This window comes from Phaenicophaeus curvirostris, chromosome 8 (assembly GCF_032191515.1).
Source record: "Phaenicophaeus curvirostris isolate KB17595 chromosome 8, BPBGC_Pcur_1.0, whole genome shotgun sequence".
Lineage (NCBI taxonomy): Eukaryota > Metazoa > Chordata > Aves > Cuculiformes > Cuculidae > Phaenicophaeus > Phaenicophaeus curvirostris.
The window spans coordinates 19199287-19212644 of record NC_091399.1 but is presented as its reverse complement, the minus strand read 5'-3'; the positions used below and the strand labels follow the sequence as shown (position 1 = coordinate 19212644).

The 13358-nt window shown below is 60.1% G+C and overlaps 1 protein-coding gene across 1 annotated transcript; it reads right to left on the bottom strand.

Moving 5' to 3' along the window:
* Positions 1–476: 476 nt before the first annotated feature.
* QSOX1 (quiescin sulfhydryl oxidase 1) lies at positions 477–12098 on the bottom strand. The gene is made up of 12 exons (XM_069863080.1): positions 11795–12098; positions 8463–8563; positions 7127–7175; positions 6844–6946; positions 5988–6078; positions 5629–5774; positions 5034–5168; positions 4713–4842; positions 2761–2883; positions 2510–2654; positions 2109–2288; positions 477–1698 (listed from the first exon to the last, which is right to left on the bottom strand). The coding sequence occupies exons 1-12, from the start codon at positions 12096–12098 to the stop codon at positions 989–991; spliced, it is 2217 nt and encodes a 738-aa protein (XP_069719181.1). The 3' UTR covers positions 477–988.
* Positions 12099–13358: the final 1260 nt, after the last annotated feature.

The following is a 13358-nucleotide window of genomic DNA, read 5'->3' as shown; positions in this document are numbered from 1 at the left end:
TCCTTAATGATCCCTAACAAGGATAAAAGGGCAGAAAGAATCAGGGATAGGCGCAGGGGGCTTGAGCCTGTGGAGGTCGCAGTCCCTGGGGGGGAATGCAGAGATGCTCATGTGCATCTCTCTGGAGCACGGACACAGCCAGGACCAAACTGCAGCTCGATGACTTGTGCCAACCTTTTTTTTTTCCAGAGTTTTTCTGCCTCCCTTCTCCATCACCCTGCTGGAGGCCAAACCACAAGCCACCCCCACCCCAGGGACACAGCAGCTGTGCAGGGAGCAGTTGCCCACGGGTGCACCCAGAAGCAAAAAGCAGGAGAAAACATACAACAATCATTCAAAATATTTAAAAGGATTTAAACCAAGCCAGTGCCCTTCTTCCCTGGGGTGAGGGGGAGGCTGGAGCGGGGATGGCAGGGAGGGGAGGTGCTGCCCCAGCGTGCCCACGGAGCAGGGACAGCCGACACCGCGGGGCCAGCATCAGCAAAAATAATTTATTCCACTAAAACAAGCAGAGAGCGAGCAACAGCGCAGGGACGGGGCGAGGAAAGGCTAAAGGGGGGGGCCCTGTTCCACGTTGCAAAAAGCGGGGGGACACAACATGCAGCTGACCTCACGACTTCCACCCCCTGCCCAGCAGAGCCCACCTTCTGGGGCCAAATCCCCAACCCCGCCTGCCCCAGTAGTGGTTTGACCCCAAAAGGCACCAGACTGGGCTTCCCAGTTTGAAACCAGCCCAGTGCCAGGGAGCAGCCGGGTGCCGAGACCGGAATTGCTGTTGGCATCCCAGCACCCAAAACCACGGCACTGGGACCGGAGAGGGGGATACTCAGATACCTCCTTCCCCCTCAAAAGCCCCTTCCACCCTCTGCCACCGGCAGGGCAGCTCCTGGGGGGGACGCACCAACCCCCTTCCTCACTGGGTGACAAAACACGGTCCCGGGGTGCTCAGCTGGGCAGCCCACGCGCCCCGGGCGCTCTCCAACCGCTCTCAGGCCATGGGGAAGCCGGAACGGCCTTTCCGAGCACGGGTGCGGAGGCGGAAGAAGGTGTACATGCCCAGGAGACACATGGAGGAGAGGAAATAAAGGGCAATGCAGAGGCTGATGTCCAAGCGGGAGAATCCCAAACCAAGCACCCGCAGCCACGGGCTCCTCTGCACGCCCTCCTCCTCCTCCCGCACCAGGACACCAGGAGCCCAGCGGCGCTCCCGGCCCACGCCGGCATCCTGGGGCAAGGCGATGGTGTCCCGCTTGCTGAGCCGCCGGCGCCGGCCGGCTGCCGCTCGCAGCGCCTGGCTCTTGAAGTGCTGCTCGCTGAAGGAGTCCAGGTCCACGATGTCCTCACCCACCTCCCGCAGCTTGGAGTTCCGCCGCACGATGCTGGGGCGTCGCGGCTCAGGGGAGCCCGGCCGCCCCGGAGCCCTCATCTCACCCTCCTCCACCTCCTTTTCGTTCTCCCGCTCCTCTCGCGGGCCCTCAGTGCCCAGCCTGGCATCCAACCCCTCTCCAGCCACGGGGACGGGGTCGGCCTCGGTATAGTCCATCGAGATGTTGACCTTGGAGAAGCGCGTCTTGAGGAAGCTGAGCACGGCTTGCTCGTCCCAGATGTGAACCCCCCGCTCCTCCCTGTGGCACTGGGGACACAGGTCCGGCGGAGGCCACTGCAACTTGGGGAACTTCGGGTCCTCTGTGTCACCTCCTGCAGGCAGCGGAGCCAGCGAGCGGGTTTAGAGGGGACATGCAACGCAGCCCTTCTCTGCTCTACCAGTATAAACACACCCCAGAGCGTTCAGCAGCTGGGGATGGGGACAAGGACCTTTGGAGGAACCATCTCAGGAGGAAGATTACATGCTTCCCACAGGGAGCTTCCCAAAGCCACGTGGTGGCTTTGGGAAGCTCCCTGTGGGAAGCATGTAATCTGCATCTCCGGGGTGGTCTGATGCTGCATGATGGGGATCACGAATATGGGATGTCCCCACTGCTGCACCTTAAGGTAGCTATTTGCCAGCTCCATCCAGGAGGAAGGATGCTCCTCCACCTCCCCCCTCCTCCCCTTTTCCCTTGGGAAGCCACCCTGGCTGCTCCCCTCCTCCCTGCAGCCCCCCTTACCAGCCAGGCGAGCGTTGACCTCGTTGTGGTGGGACCAGAGCCAGAGGACGGCCTCCCTCCGGCTCGCCACCCGGTCCATGGACTCGGCCGCCATGGCCTCGAAGTGCTGGGCACAGTCCCGACAGCCGAAGAAGTGGCGGACGTAGCAGCGCATGGTGCTCAGCACCTCCAGCGGCAGCTCTGGGAGGGAGGCAAGAAGACAGGGAGGACCGGGAGAGCGAATCCAGACCCTTCAGTGCCACCACCATGGTCCCACGGCCCAGGTAGCAACCCCACGCCTTGACTCTGCAGCTCTTATCCGGGCTACAAACCCTTGCTCGCTTGCAGCGGGGTTCCCTGCGCCCCAGCCCCACGGGACACTGCCACCCCGAGCCTCTCATCGCCCCCAGGGACGCCAATACCTGTGTCAGGGCCGCTCTGGGCAGCCTGGACAGTCAGCAGGTGGAAGATGGTCCAGAGCCCGCAGGGGTAGCCACGGAAGTGGGGTTCAGTGCCCAGGCAGCCCACCCAAGTCACGTTGGTGGGGAGCATGGCAGTGTGGGAGGCCTGCAGGACAGACGGACACAGCGTGATGGAGCCGGCAGCTAATACGGGCGGCGGGGCAAGGGGCAGGGGAAGAGAGCGGGGACCAGGGTCCCTGTGGGTGCCTTACATCTCTGTTATTCTTCATGGCCTCCTTCAAGACACTGCGGGGCAGCTCAGGCTCCGTCCAGTTCTTCAGCCAGTCATCCAGGGTCTGCAGGTAGGTCTGCACGCAGGGACGCCCGGGGAAGTACTGCAGAGAGGGGAGAGCCGTGAGGAAACCCAGACTGTACGTGAGCAGTGGGACAGCCAGGGGTGCCAGGACGGGCACCAGGCAGCACCTGCACCCTCTGTGGCTGGGGAGCACTGAGGACCCAGCAAGGTTTTGGTGCCCAGCCCTAAGGGGCCACAGTGTGTTCCTGCGTGCGCATTCGGGCTCCAAACCTCAGCCTTGTCTGAGGGAGGCAAAAAGCCACTCTGACCATAAGTCAGCACAAAGCCGATTAGCAGCAGCATTTTTAAACCGCAGGCACCCCGGGGAGAGGGGGCAGCCTGTCAGTGCACGCCACTGATGGACGGACAGACAGAGGGACTGACCCCCAACCCACAGGGAGCACACAGGAGAAAAAAAACAAACGGGGAAGCAAAAGGAAGGAGCGTTTTGCTAAGTTGAGCTGTTCTCCCCGGATCCATCAGGATTCAAACCGAAAGTCCCAAATTCCATGGGGAATTCATCTGCGACTTGACATTTTTGCAGCAAAACAGACCCCCTTCAGGTTCCTTCGGTGGAAGCCTTTGCCATGCAAAGGTCTGCTTTCCAGGTACCACTTCTTACCACGTCTGGATTTCTCCCCCCACTTCCTTGCCTCAAACACCACTTGGGAATTCAATAGTTAAGTCTGGGACCTGTGGGCTGAGCTCTCCCAGCCTAAGCCCTGGCAGCAAATCCTGGGAACGCTGCTCCGTCCAGTGGATGAGTGTGGAAACAGCAGCTCCGGCTCAGCATCCTCAGCAAATCACCAGCACTAACCACCCAGCTTCATCTCCAGTGCTATGGCTCATCCTTGGCCAGCGAGGGGAAAGTTCGCAGGAAGAATTAAAAGCTGAGCAAATAAAACGGCCGCTGCTCCCCGCTACCCCTGCAAGCTCGCACCTTTGGCCAGGGAGCTGGCGCGATGGGGAGATCTATTTCTCTAGAGCAGCGGCTCTCGTTAAAGGGAGGAATAGCTGGGGGCAAGCAGAGGAAGAGCCACGTGAAGCTCTGCGCTGAGGACTTAGGACTCATTGCACCAGTGGCTCGTGTTTAACACGCTCTGCTGGGAGAGAGAGCAGGCAGGGGTGAGAGCAAGGGGTCTCACAAATCAGCAACGGCTGTGTGAGGTCCAATTTAAAGAAGGGAGCAAAGAAATCAGCCGTGGCCAGGTGAAGGTTTGCCGAAGAGCCTGAGCGGGAACGGGGACAGGGCTCCTGTAGCCCTGCTGGTGGAAACCTCGTCCAAACCCAGTGCCTGATCGCACCACGGAATTACACTGCCCTGCTTCTAGCTCAAAGCTCCTCCACATTTCAATTTCGCCAAGCCCAACAGAAGACCTTAAAATAGACTCTTACAGAGCCTGACTCGGAGCGGGAGTCTCTTTCTCAGACTATCAAAGGAGCCTGCAGAGATCAGCTCCCTGAGCCAAGCATCCAAGTCAGGCAGTCAGTTACAAACCCCACTGATCGTCTCTACCGCTCCAGCAGGCGACGGCATCTCTTGCAAAGACCTATTGTCACCTCATGGTACCTCCTGCAAGCTCTCAGCCCGCTATGGCCCCCAATACCTCCACCCAAGGTCTCAACTAAAGCTCTCCAGCACCTGCTCTTGGCTCCACCTGGGACCCTGGTCTGAGTCTGGGGATCCATGGGGATGGGGACAACCCCATGTGCTGAGCACCGGGACGCAGTGCTCGTGTCAGACTGCCACGCTTCACCACCCATGAGCACTGGGACGCAGTGGCCTGCACCCTGCATTTGCTTTTCAGCTTATAAATAGCCACGGGTAGGCGCAGGTGGTTCCTCTACCGACAGCAAAAAGCTCCTCACCTTCACCAGCATGGACACGTAGCACTTGAAGGCGGCCAGCTGTGCTCCCGACAGCGCAGCAGGGCGGGCAGCCTCCACCCGAAGCGAGTAGTGCAGCGTGGACTCCAGGTCAGCCATGTACACCTTGGAACTGGGAAAGACAGCACAACGCAACGGTTCATCAGCTCATTAATCCACATCCCAGGGATCCAGCTGTGATTTGGGTTTTTTCCAAGGGGAAAGACACAGTCCCAGCTTCACTGCCCACCTGCGGCCACGACACCTCTTCCCCGCACCAGCCCCAGCCTCCCACCACCGCAGAATGAGGGTGGGGGCTCTGACCTGTCCGCATGCCTTGGCTGGGGTAGGTTGGTCTCATTGGAAGTGCTGACAGTTGTGTTCAGCTTGTAGGAGCCACGGGTGACGCCTGAGAGCGCGCGCAAGTAGTAGGTGTAGAAGGAGCGTGCCTCCACTTGCCTATAAGAAAGGAGATACCATTAGCAAGACTCTCTTCCCTCCCAAACAGCCTCTATCCTCAAGGAGGAAGCAAAGGAGATCTTAGCCAGACCAGCAACTCAGACCTGAGGAACAATTTCGGGGTGGTCTATACTCTCCACCAGCCCCAGCAGTGGGTATCCTAGCAGTGAGCTGACCCCAGGGAGCTGTGCCACCTCCAGGCAAACGTGGTAGAGGGGTGGCTCGGTCACAAGCCATTTTCCTCTGCATGAGAGCCAGGCAGTGCTGGCAGCCCCATTCAGGGCCCACCTTGCCCCCAGCCAACCTGCCTGACCCAGCTACTGCCTCTGTCCTAACAAATTTTCCCACGATTATAAAGGAGAGGAGAGAGACAGGGCATAAGCCTGGTACCCCACCAGGCTACAGCACCCTGGGATCCCCAAATCCACCCCCTGCACCCACCCTGTGCCCCCACGCTCACACAGGTAGGCGGGAGAAGGAGCCGTTGCGGAGAACCAGGTAGCCAGAGGGGAAGGTGGTGACGCCAAACTTCTTCACGAGCTCCTCCTCACTGCTCAGCACCCTCCTCACTGCCACATTCTCATACTGCAGCATGTCCAGTGTCACCTGCAAACCCAGTGGCACCCTCAGGCGTGATGGGAACCCCAGTCTCACCAGGGATGCACCAAGGCTATTTAGCACCCTGTACAACACTTCGTAGTGTGCAAGCCACCCCAGAAAGTTGCTGGGAGAGGACTTCCCTGCCTAGGTGTCCAGGGTTATCTGGCACCAGGGACACGGGCTTCAAGAGAAATGGAAGATAAATGCAGCTCCACCCACCTCTCTGCCCACGAAGGAGTCATTCTTCTCAAAAATCAGCGCCAGGTACTGCTCCTTATTCCTCTGGAAGAAGCTGGAAACCTCCTCCACGCTGTGAAAGAGGAGAGGATGCCAGTGAGTGCCCCGGCATCAGCATTCCCACCCAAAACAAGCTCAGTCCTTATCCCTGGGGATTCAGTAGCGATGCTGGTGTGGGTTCAGCCCCACTGTGCAGGCAATTCCTCCCTGCTGAAGTTTCCAGCCCAATTTTCCACTCCAGTTCACAGGCTTTGAGAAAACCCACTGGGGTCAGGCAAGGAGGCAGAAAACAAAGCACAGGTAGGGCAGGTTAGGTGGGAGCTGCCTGCTCACCCAGGGAGAAAAAAGGCAACGCACTTGAATGAGGGCTGATGGATTTTTGGCTAGGACACAGAGGCACCAGAGACAAGCACATGCCCAGCTCAGTCACCACTTTGGGAAAGCCAAGTGCTCCCTGCCTAGGATGGCGGAGCAATTGCCTGCATCCAGCTAAGACAACTCAGATCCCAACAAATTCATACCGACTCAAGAAAATCCATTCTCAGGGCAGGAAAAAGCTGCTAACGGCAGCAGCCTCACTCGGCAAGGTATGGCACTGCCACACACCCAGCCCAAGGCACTGCTTGCTCCACTTAGGGCTGATGAGCAGGTTTGTTAGGAGATGCAAGAATACAGCCTGTCTCATCCAGGTCACAGAAATGGCTCTAGCCTGGCCAGTCATCTGTGTCTCCCTGGAATGTGGGTGATACAGTGGCAGCTCTGTGCTCATTTTTGGCTCAGGATTTCCCCAGACACCTGCTCTCCGCAGTGTGGGGGCCACCAGAGCTGCCCCCCCTACCTCGCCGGCTCCAGCGGAGGACAAGCGGGTGGCCAAGCATCCTGGCTCTGCTCAAGGTTGGTGATGATGGCATGGCGCAGGTCCTCAATGGTGGCACTGGGATCTGCGGGAGGGACAGGACACCAAGGGGTCAGTTCTGGGGAAGCCAGCGCCACAGACTGAGCCGAGGGGAGCAGCTCTGAGCTGTGCCCTCCAGGCTTCCCAAGGTGACAACACATGAGGGATGTGGGCAACAGGGCCATTCGCACCTGGGGTAAAAGGCCCACATGGCTCCGATACTCACTGGTAATCCTTATCCCATCCTCTGCCTTCTCGCTAAAAGCTCTGAAAAACTGAAAGAGAAAAAAAAAACCACACACGGGGACGCTGGAGTGTTCGGAGGGGGACAGGGATGCAGCACGGCTCAGCAGGCAGAGGCTCCCACCAGACCCGTTCTACCTCAGTTTCCCCATGAGGTTACAGCACACTGAGCAACAGCAGCCACTGCAGAGAGAGCTCCTGGACACGGACCCATCTCACCCCTGGAGGGGAGGGATGCAGGCACGGGCTGGGAGCCACAGCCAGCCAAAGGCTGAGTGCCAGCAGGCGGTAGAACAGGCATCTCCAGGGGTCCCAGAGAGGCAGCTGGAACATTCCTGATCCCGCAGAGCACTGTCTCCCTGCTCCATAGGTCTCACAAAGCAGGAGAAGTGTTTTCCCCCCAAGTCCTGGCCTCCCACAGCGGCTCTAGTACCCACAGTACATCCAGCAATCAGGTTACATCACACAGGTGTTTGCTTTATAGGCTGGGCGCACCAGCTGTTTGCAAAAGGTGTTTGGCGGGGACACAGGATGCAATGCAAGTGATTTCTTGGCACTGCCACGTCAGCACGCCTCCCTGCCCCAGAAGATGTTCCGGTTGACGTCCCTCAGGCAGTGGGTGCTCAGCAAAACCTCAGAGCAAGGCTGGGGCACAAGCCAGCCCCAGGGAAAGCCCCACATCCAACCCCACCTTGGACTGAGCCTGCAAGCCAGGACTGAGGGCATATCTGATCAAACCCACCACCCACCTCAAGGCAACCCTGGCTTTCGCTGCCTGCACCTGGAACGCTTCAGCTTTATTGCTTGTGTTGGAGCGAGGCCCTGTTTGCAGTGAGAAGCGCTGCGGAACGGCAGTATTGACACAGCTAAGAGGCTGGGCACAGGCCCGGGAGGAGGGATGGCACCTCATCAGCTGCCACAAGAGGCTCTCAGTCAGCCTCCCGCAGCATCCCCGCACCCTCCTCCAAAACCTGTGCCTGCAACCACTCCCTGCCCCGCTGCAGCCTTTCCCAGGAGTTTACAATTCAGGTGTCAGACTCTTGCCTAGCGGAGGGGAGACCTGTCTTCTACGTGTCACCCTGAAGCAGCATTTTGGGTTTTCACCCTCCTTGTTGCTACACCACTGGGCGGTTGCGCCAGTTGCATCCCAGCCAGTTGTGTTTTGGGGAAGGGTGAAATGGCTCAGTCTGTAAAGCCTCCAAGGGACTATTTTGATGCAATCGCGCTGTCGATCTGATTAAGCAAGAGAGGGACAGGCCAAAAGGAAAAGCACGGTGAAAACAGGGCACTGGTAAATGCCTGGCACGCACGGCCCTTACCTTCAGTGTGGGGAAACCAGTTATCCCAAAATCGTCGCACACTTGCTGATTGGCCTCGTCGGCACAGTCGATGGCCGCAAGCACCACCGCAGGCCTCCACTCTGCAGGGACAGGGGACGCAGTCAGCACCGCTCAGCCCCTCTGCGGCCCCAAAAACCACCCCGCTCCCCACAATCGCTGTGGAGATGGTGGGAATCTCCCACTGCGCCAGCAGCACGGCTTCTCCTGGCCCCAAAATCACAGCTTGCTCCTCGCAGGAGAGCAACCGATGGTTTCCAAGCCCCAAATACGCGAACCGCAGTCCACACCAGTGTTTAGCACCCTACTTTTTGGGTGGTAAGAGCAGAGGGAAAGCCCTGAGAGGTGGAACCAGGCTTTGCACACCCTGCCTTGGTCAGCACGCAGGCAGCTCTGCCCACGGCTGCCTGCCTGTCTGGTTCTGCCTGCCCAGCCTCTGCCACCACGGAAAGAGGCCGCCGGGAGAAGGGAAGGGATGGCAAACCGCAGCTGGGGAAGACCAGGGAACGTAGACTCCAGCTAGTCTCCCCCCAGCCCGAGGCCACGGTCGATAATCGAGAGGGAACAGCCCAAAATCAGTGGGCAGAGCACTGTGGCAGAGCTCGTCCAGGTGCTGAGCAGCCACTCCCTCCCAGCCCCATCTCGCCAGGGAGGACCAGCGGTTCCCCGGGGTAAAACAGAGATGAAGAAAATGGGGCATGAAAGCATTTAAAGCAGCAGGGTCTAAAAGCTAACAGTAAGATGGAGATAAAAGCTCCAAAATGGCTCCTTTTTAGTGTAAAGGACACAAGCTGGAGAACACCTGGCCTCTCCTTCAGGGAGGATGGAGAGGGATGCAGCACTAGCCCATGGATGGAGCCCACGCCACCCTAGGTGGGAGCCTGCCGGAGGTGGAAACCCACTGGGACCATCCTGTGTCACAGGTGATGAGGCAGACGAGTTGCTTCCCACTGCCCCGGCGGCACAGGAAGGCCAGTGCTGAACCCCGCTGCTAGGAGCCAGGCACGTTCCTGGACTCATCCACACGTGGTGCCCATGGGTTACTCTGGCATCCTTCCTGTCCAGCCCACTCCCATGAAAACGCACGCGTGGGAGCAGCACCGAGGGTGCCAGGCAGCACAGGGACAGCTTCACCCGGCCTCCGCGGGCACGCCAGCTGCGGTCCAGCCTCTGGGGCAGAGAGCCCAGAGGGAACTCAGTTCTGGAGAGGAGCCAGGAGAGCCAGCGTTGCCCCGCAGGGCACGGGCACGCACCTCATTCCTCACATCCTGCCCTGCTGGGGAGCACTGACGTCCCTGGCAGGGACGGCATCCCCTCGGAGGGATGGGACGCCTGCCCCAGCGGGTGCCCTGACTCACCAGGCAGCGACCGCGCTATATCAATTAGTGCAATAACAGAGGAGAAGCCGTGCATGCCCTGGGATGCCGGGGGAGGCAGGAAGAGCCCTGGCGGGGCGAGGGGCCTGGCAGAGTGACATGCGGGTCCCCAAGTCGGGCTGGGCACCATCCAGGCGCCAAGGTCAAAGCCCCAGAGCCCTGCCAGCCTCTCCCTGCGGGCACCGGGACAAGCAGGACCCCCCCAGGGCCGCGCCAGGGTCAGCCTGAGCTTCTCCCAGCCAAAGGGGCTCCAGGGATGCTGCAGGCCTGGGCATGGCAACAGGGGAGCCCGAGCACCATGGGGAGGGAGGATTTGGGGGTGCTGACTGAGGGTAAGATACAGGGGACTGAGAGGCATCGACAGGCAGGATGCAGGGAAGGTTTGAGTGATCCAGGGATGCAGGGATGATCTAAGAGCACAGATGGAGAGAAGGATGATGGAACAAGGACACAGAAGGAATTTAGGAATGCTGACAGGGGACAAGGACACAGGAGGATTGAGCGGTGCTGACAGAAGGGACAGGGATGCAGGGGACATTTAAGGGTGCTGATGAGGACAGAGGGGCAGAGACTGCAGATTCTGTGGGTGCTGATGGGAGAGGACAGAGACAGGGATGCAGGGGGAGCAAGGGCAAGGGGCAGAGACACAGTGGATTTGGAGGATGCTGACAGGAGAATGCAGAGACAGGGATGCAGACGGTAATAAGGGCTGTGGGGGCCGATGGGAGACGACAGACAGGGATGCAGGAGAGGGGCAAGGGGCAAGATCAGTGGGAGGGCTAGGGGTGCTGAAGGGAGAAACAGAGACAGGGATGCAGGAGGAACAAGGACGGGGACAGAGACAGGGAGAAAGGGGGAACAAGGGCGGGGACAGAGACGGGGACAGAGACAGGGACGCAGGGGAAACAAGTGAGAGATAGAGACGTGGATACAGGGGGAACAGGAGAGAGATAGAGACAGGGATACAGGGGGAACAAGGAACAAGGGAGAGATAGAGACGTGAATACAGGGGGAACAAGGGAGAGATAGAGACAGGGATACAGGGGGAACAAGGGAGAGATAGAGACAGGGATACAGGGGGAACAAGGGAGAGATAGAGACAGGGATACAGGGGGAACAAGGGAGAGATAGAGACGTGAATACAAGGGGAACAGGGGAGAGAGAGAGATGCAGGGGGAACAAGGAACAAGGGAGAGATAGAGACGTGAATACAGGGGGAACAAGGGAGAGATAGAGACAGGGATACAGGGGGAACAAGGGATAGATAGAGACGTGGATACAGGGGGAACAAGGGAGAGATAGAGACAGGGATACAGGGGGAACAAGGGATAGATAGAGACGTGGATACAGGGGGAACAAGGGAGAGATAGAGACGTGGATACAGGGGGAACAGGGGAGAGATAGAGACGTGGATACAGGGGGAACAGGAGAGAGATAGAGACAGGGATACAGGGAGAACAAGGGAGAGATAGAGACAGGGATACAGGGGGAACAAGGGAGAGATAGAGACGTGTATACAGGGGGAACAAGGGAGAGATAGAGACGTGTATACAGGGGGAACAAGGGAGAGATAGAGACGTGGATACAGGGGGAATAAGGGAGAGACAGAGACGTGGATACAGGGGGAACAAGGGAGAGACAGAGACGTGGATACAGGGGGAACGAGGGAGAGACAGAGACGGGGATACAGGGGGAACGAGGGAGAGACAGAGACGGGGATACAGGGGGAACGAGGGAGAGACAGAGACGGGGATACAGGGGGAACCAGGGAGAGACGAAGATACAGAGGGGAAGAAGGGGAAGGGATAGGGGGAAAGAAGGGGAAGGGGCAGGGACAGGGGGAAAGAAGGGCAGGGACAGAGATTAGAGACACGGGGGGAAGGAGAAGAGGCAGAGACAGGGACGGGGAGGCCGGGGGAGGGCCCCGGGGGGACTCACCGCGCAGGTCCCGGGCGAGGGCCCGCCAGGTGGGCGCGAAGTGCACGCAGTGTCCGCACCAGGAGGCGAAGAACTCGACGGCCCAGGCGCTGGGCGAGCGCAGGAGCCGCCGCTCGGCGCCGTCGCCGCCCAGCAGCTCCAGCGGGTCGGAGGCCGAGTAGAGCGCGCGGGGCCGCGCCGCGGGCAGCCCCAGCGCCGCCGCCGCCGCCACCAGCAGCACCGGCGGCAGCAGCAGCAGCAGCGGCGGCGGCGCCGCCACCACCCCGCGGCCCCCGACCCGCACCTGCCGCAGCCCCACACGCATTGCGCGCCGCGCGCCCCGCCCCGCCGCTTTTATAGCCGCGGGACGGACCAACTGCACCGCGGGGGGGGAGGGCGGACCCACTGCCGCGGAGCGCGGGGGGGGGTGGGGGGGCGGACCCACCTCCCCAGAGAGGGGCAGGGGGAGGATCCAATCGCCCCAGAGCGGGGGGGGGGGGGGGGGCGGGACCAACTAACTGCCCCTGGGGGTGTGTGTGGGCAAATAAACCCAGAGAATGGGGGGAGGGAGGGGGGAGAGGACCAAACTGCCCCACAGTGGGGGACATGCACACACAGAGCAACTGCCCTACAGTGAGGGGGTGGGGGGAAAAGGACCTAATTGCCCCCACCCCGGGTTGGGGGGGGGTGGAAGACTGAAATGCCCCATAGTGAGGACACACACAGAGAACCAATTGCCCCACAATACAGGGGGTGGAGGGGGGGAAATACCCCACAGCTCGAGGAAATAAGGACCCAACTGCCCCAGAGCGTGAGGCAGGGGGGCAAATACCCCACAGTGGGTGTATGGGGGGGCGGAAAGACCCAATTGCCCCACAGCGCAGGACACACACGTACACACAGACCTAACTGCCCCACAGTGGGGTGAGGGAGGCAAATACCCCACAACACAGCGGGGACTAGGGCCCAACTGCACCACAGTGGGGGGGGAAGAACACAATTGCCCCAGAACATGGGGCAGGAGGGGCAAATAAACCCACAACATGGGAGGGGGAGGGAGGGGGGTGCCACTAATCCCCCACAGCACAGGGTGTGGGGGCAAATAACCCCACAGCACAGGGTGTGTGCGCCTCAAATACCCCACAGCATGGAGCTGGGGGGGAGGGAAATACCCCCATACTATGGGTGAGGGGCCCCAAATGCCCCCCTACATATCATAGGGGTGCCCCAAATACCCCACAGCACACGGGGGGTGCCCCAAAGACACCCCCTCCCCCAGCATCAGGCAGCCCCCCCAGTGCGCTGGGCAGGGGTTGGAGCCCTGCAAGGGAACGCAGGGCGTAAAATGACACTTTTTTTTTTCTGATAAAAGCAAGGAAAGGCGAAGGCAGCTCGTGCACCGCTTCGTCCCCCCAGCCCCACGTGCCAGGGCTCACGCGTGCACCCGCGTCACCGGTGCCCATCGCCCCGGGGCATCGCCAGGGTGGATACAGCCCCCAAATCCATCCCTCCGCTCCCCTGAGTGCCCCAGAGGGCAAGGGGTGCCCATGGCTCTGAGGTTGGATGTTGGCTCTGTCCCCAGGAA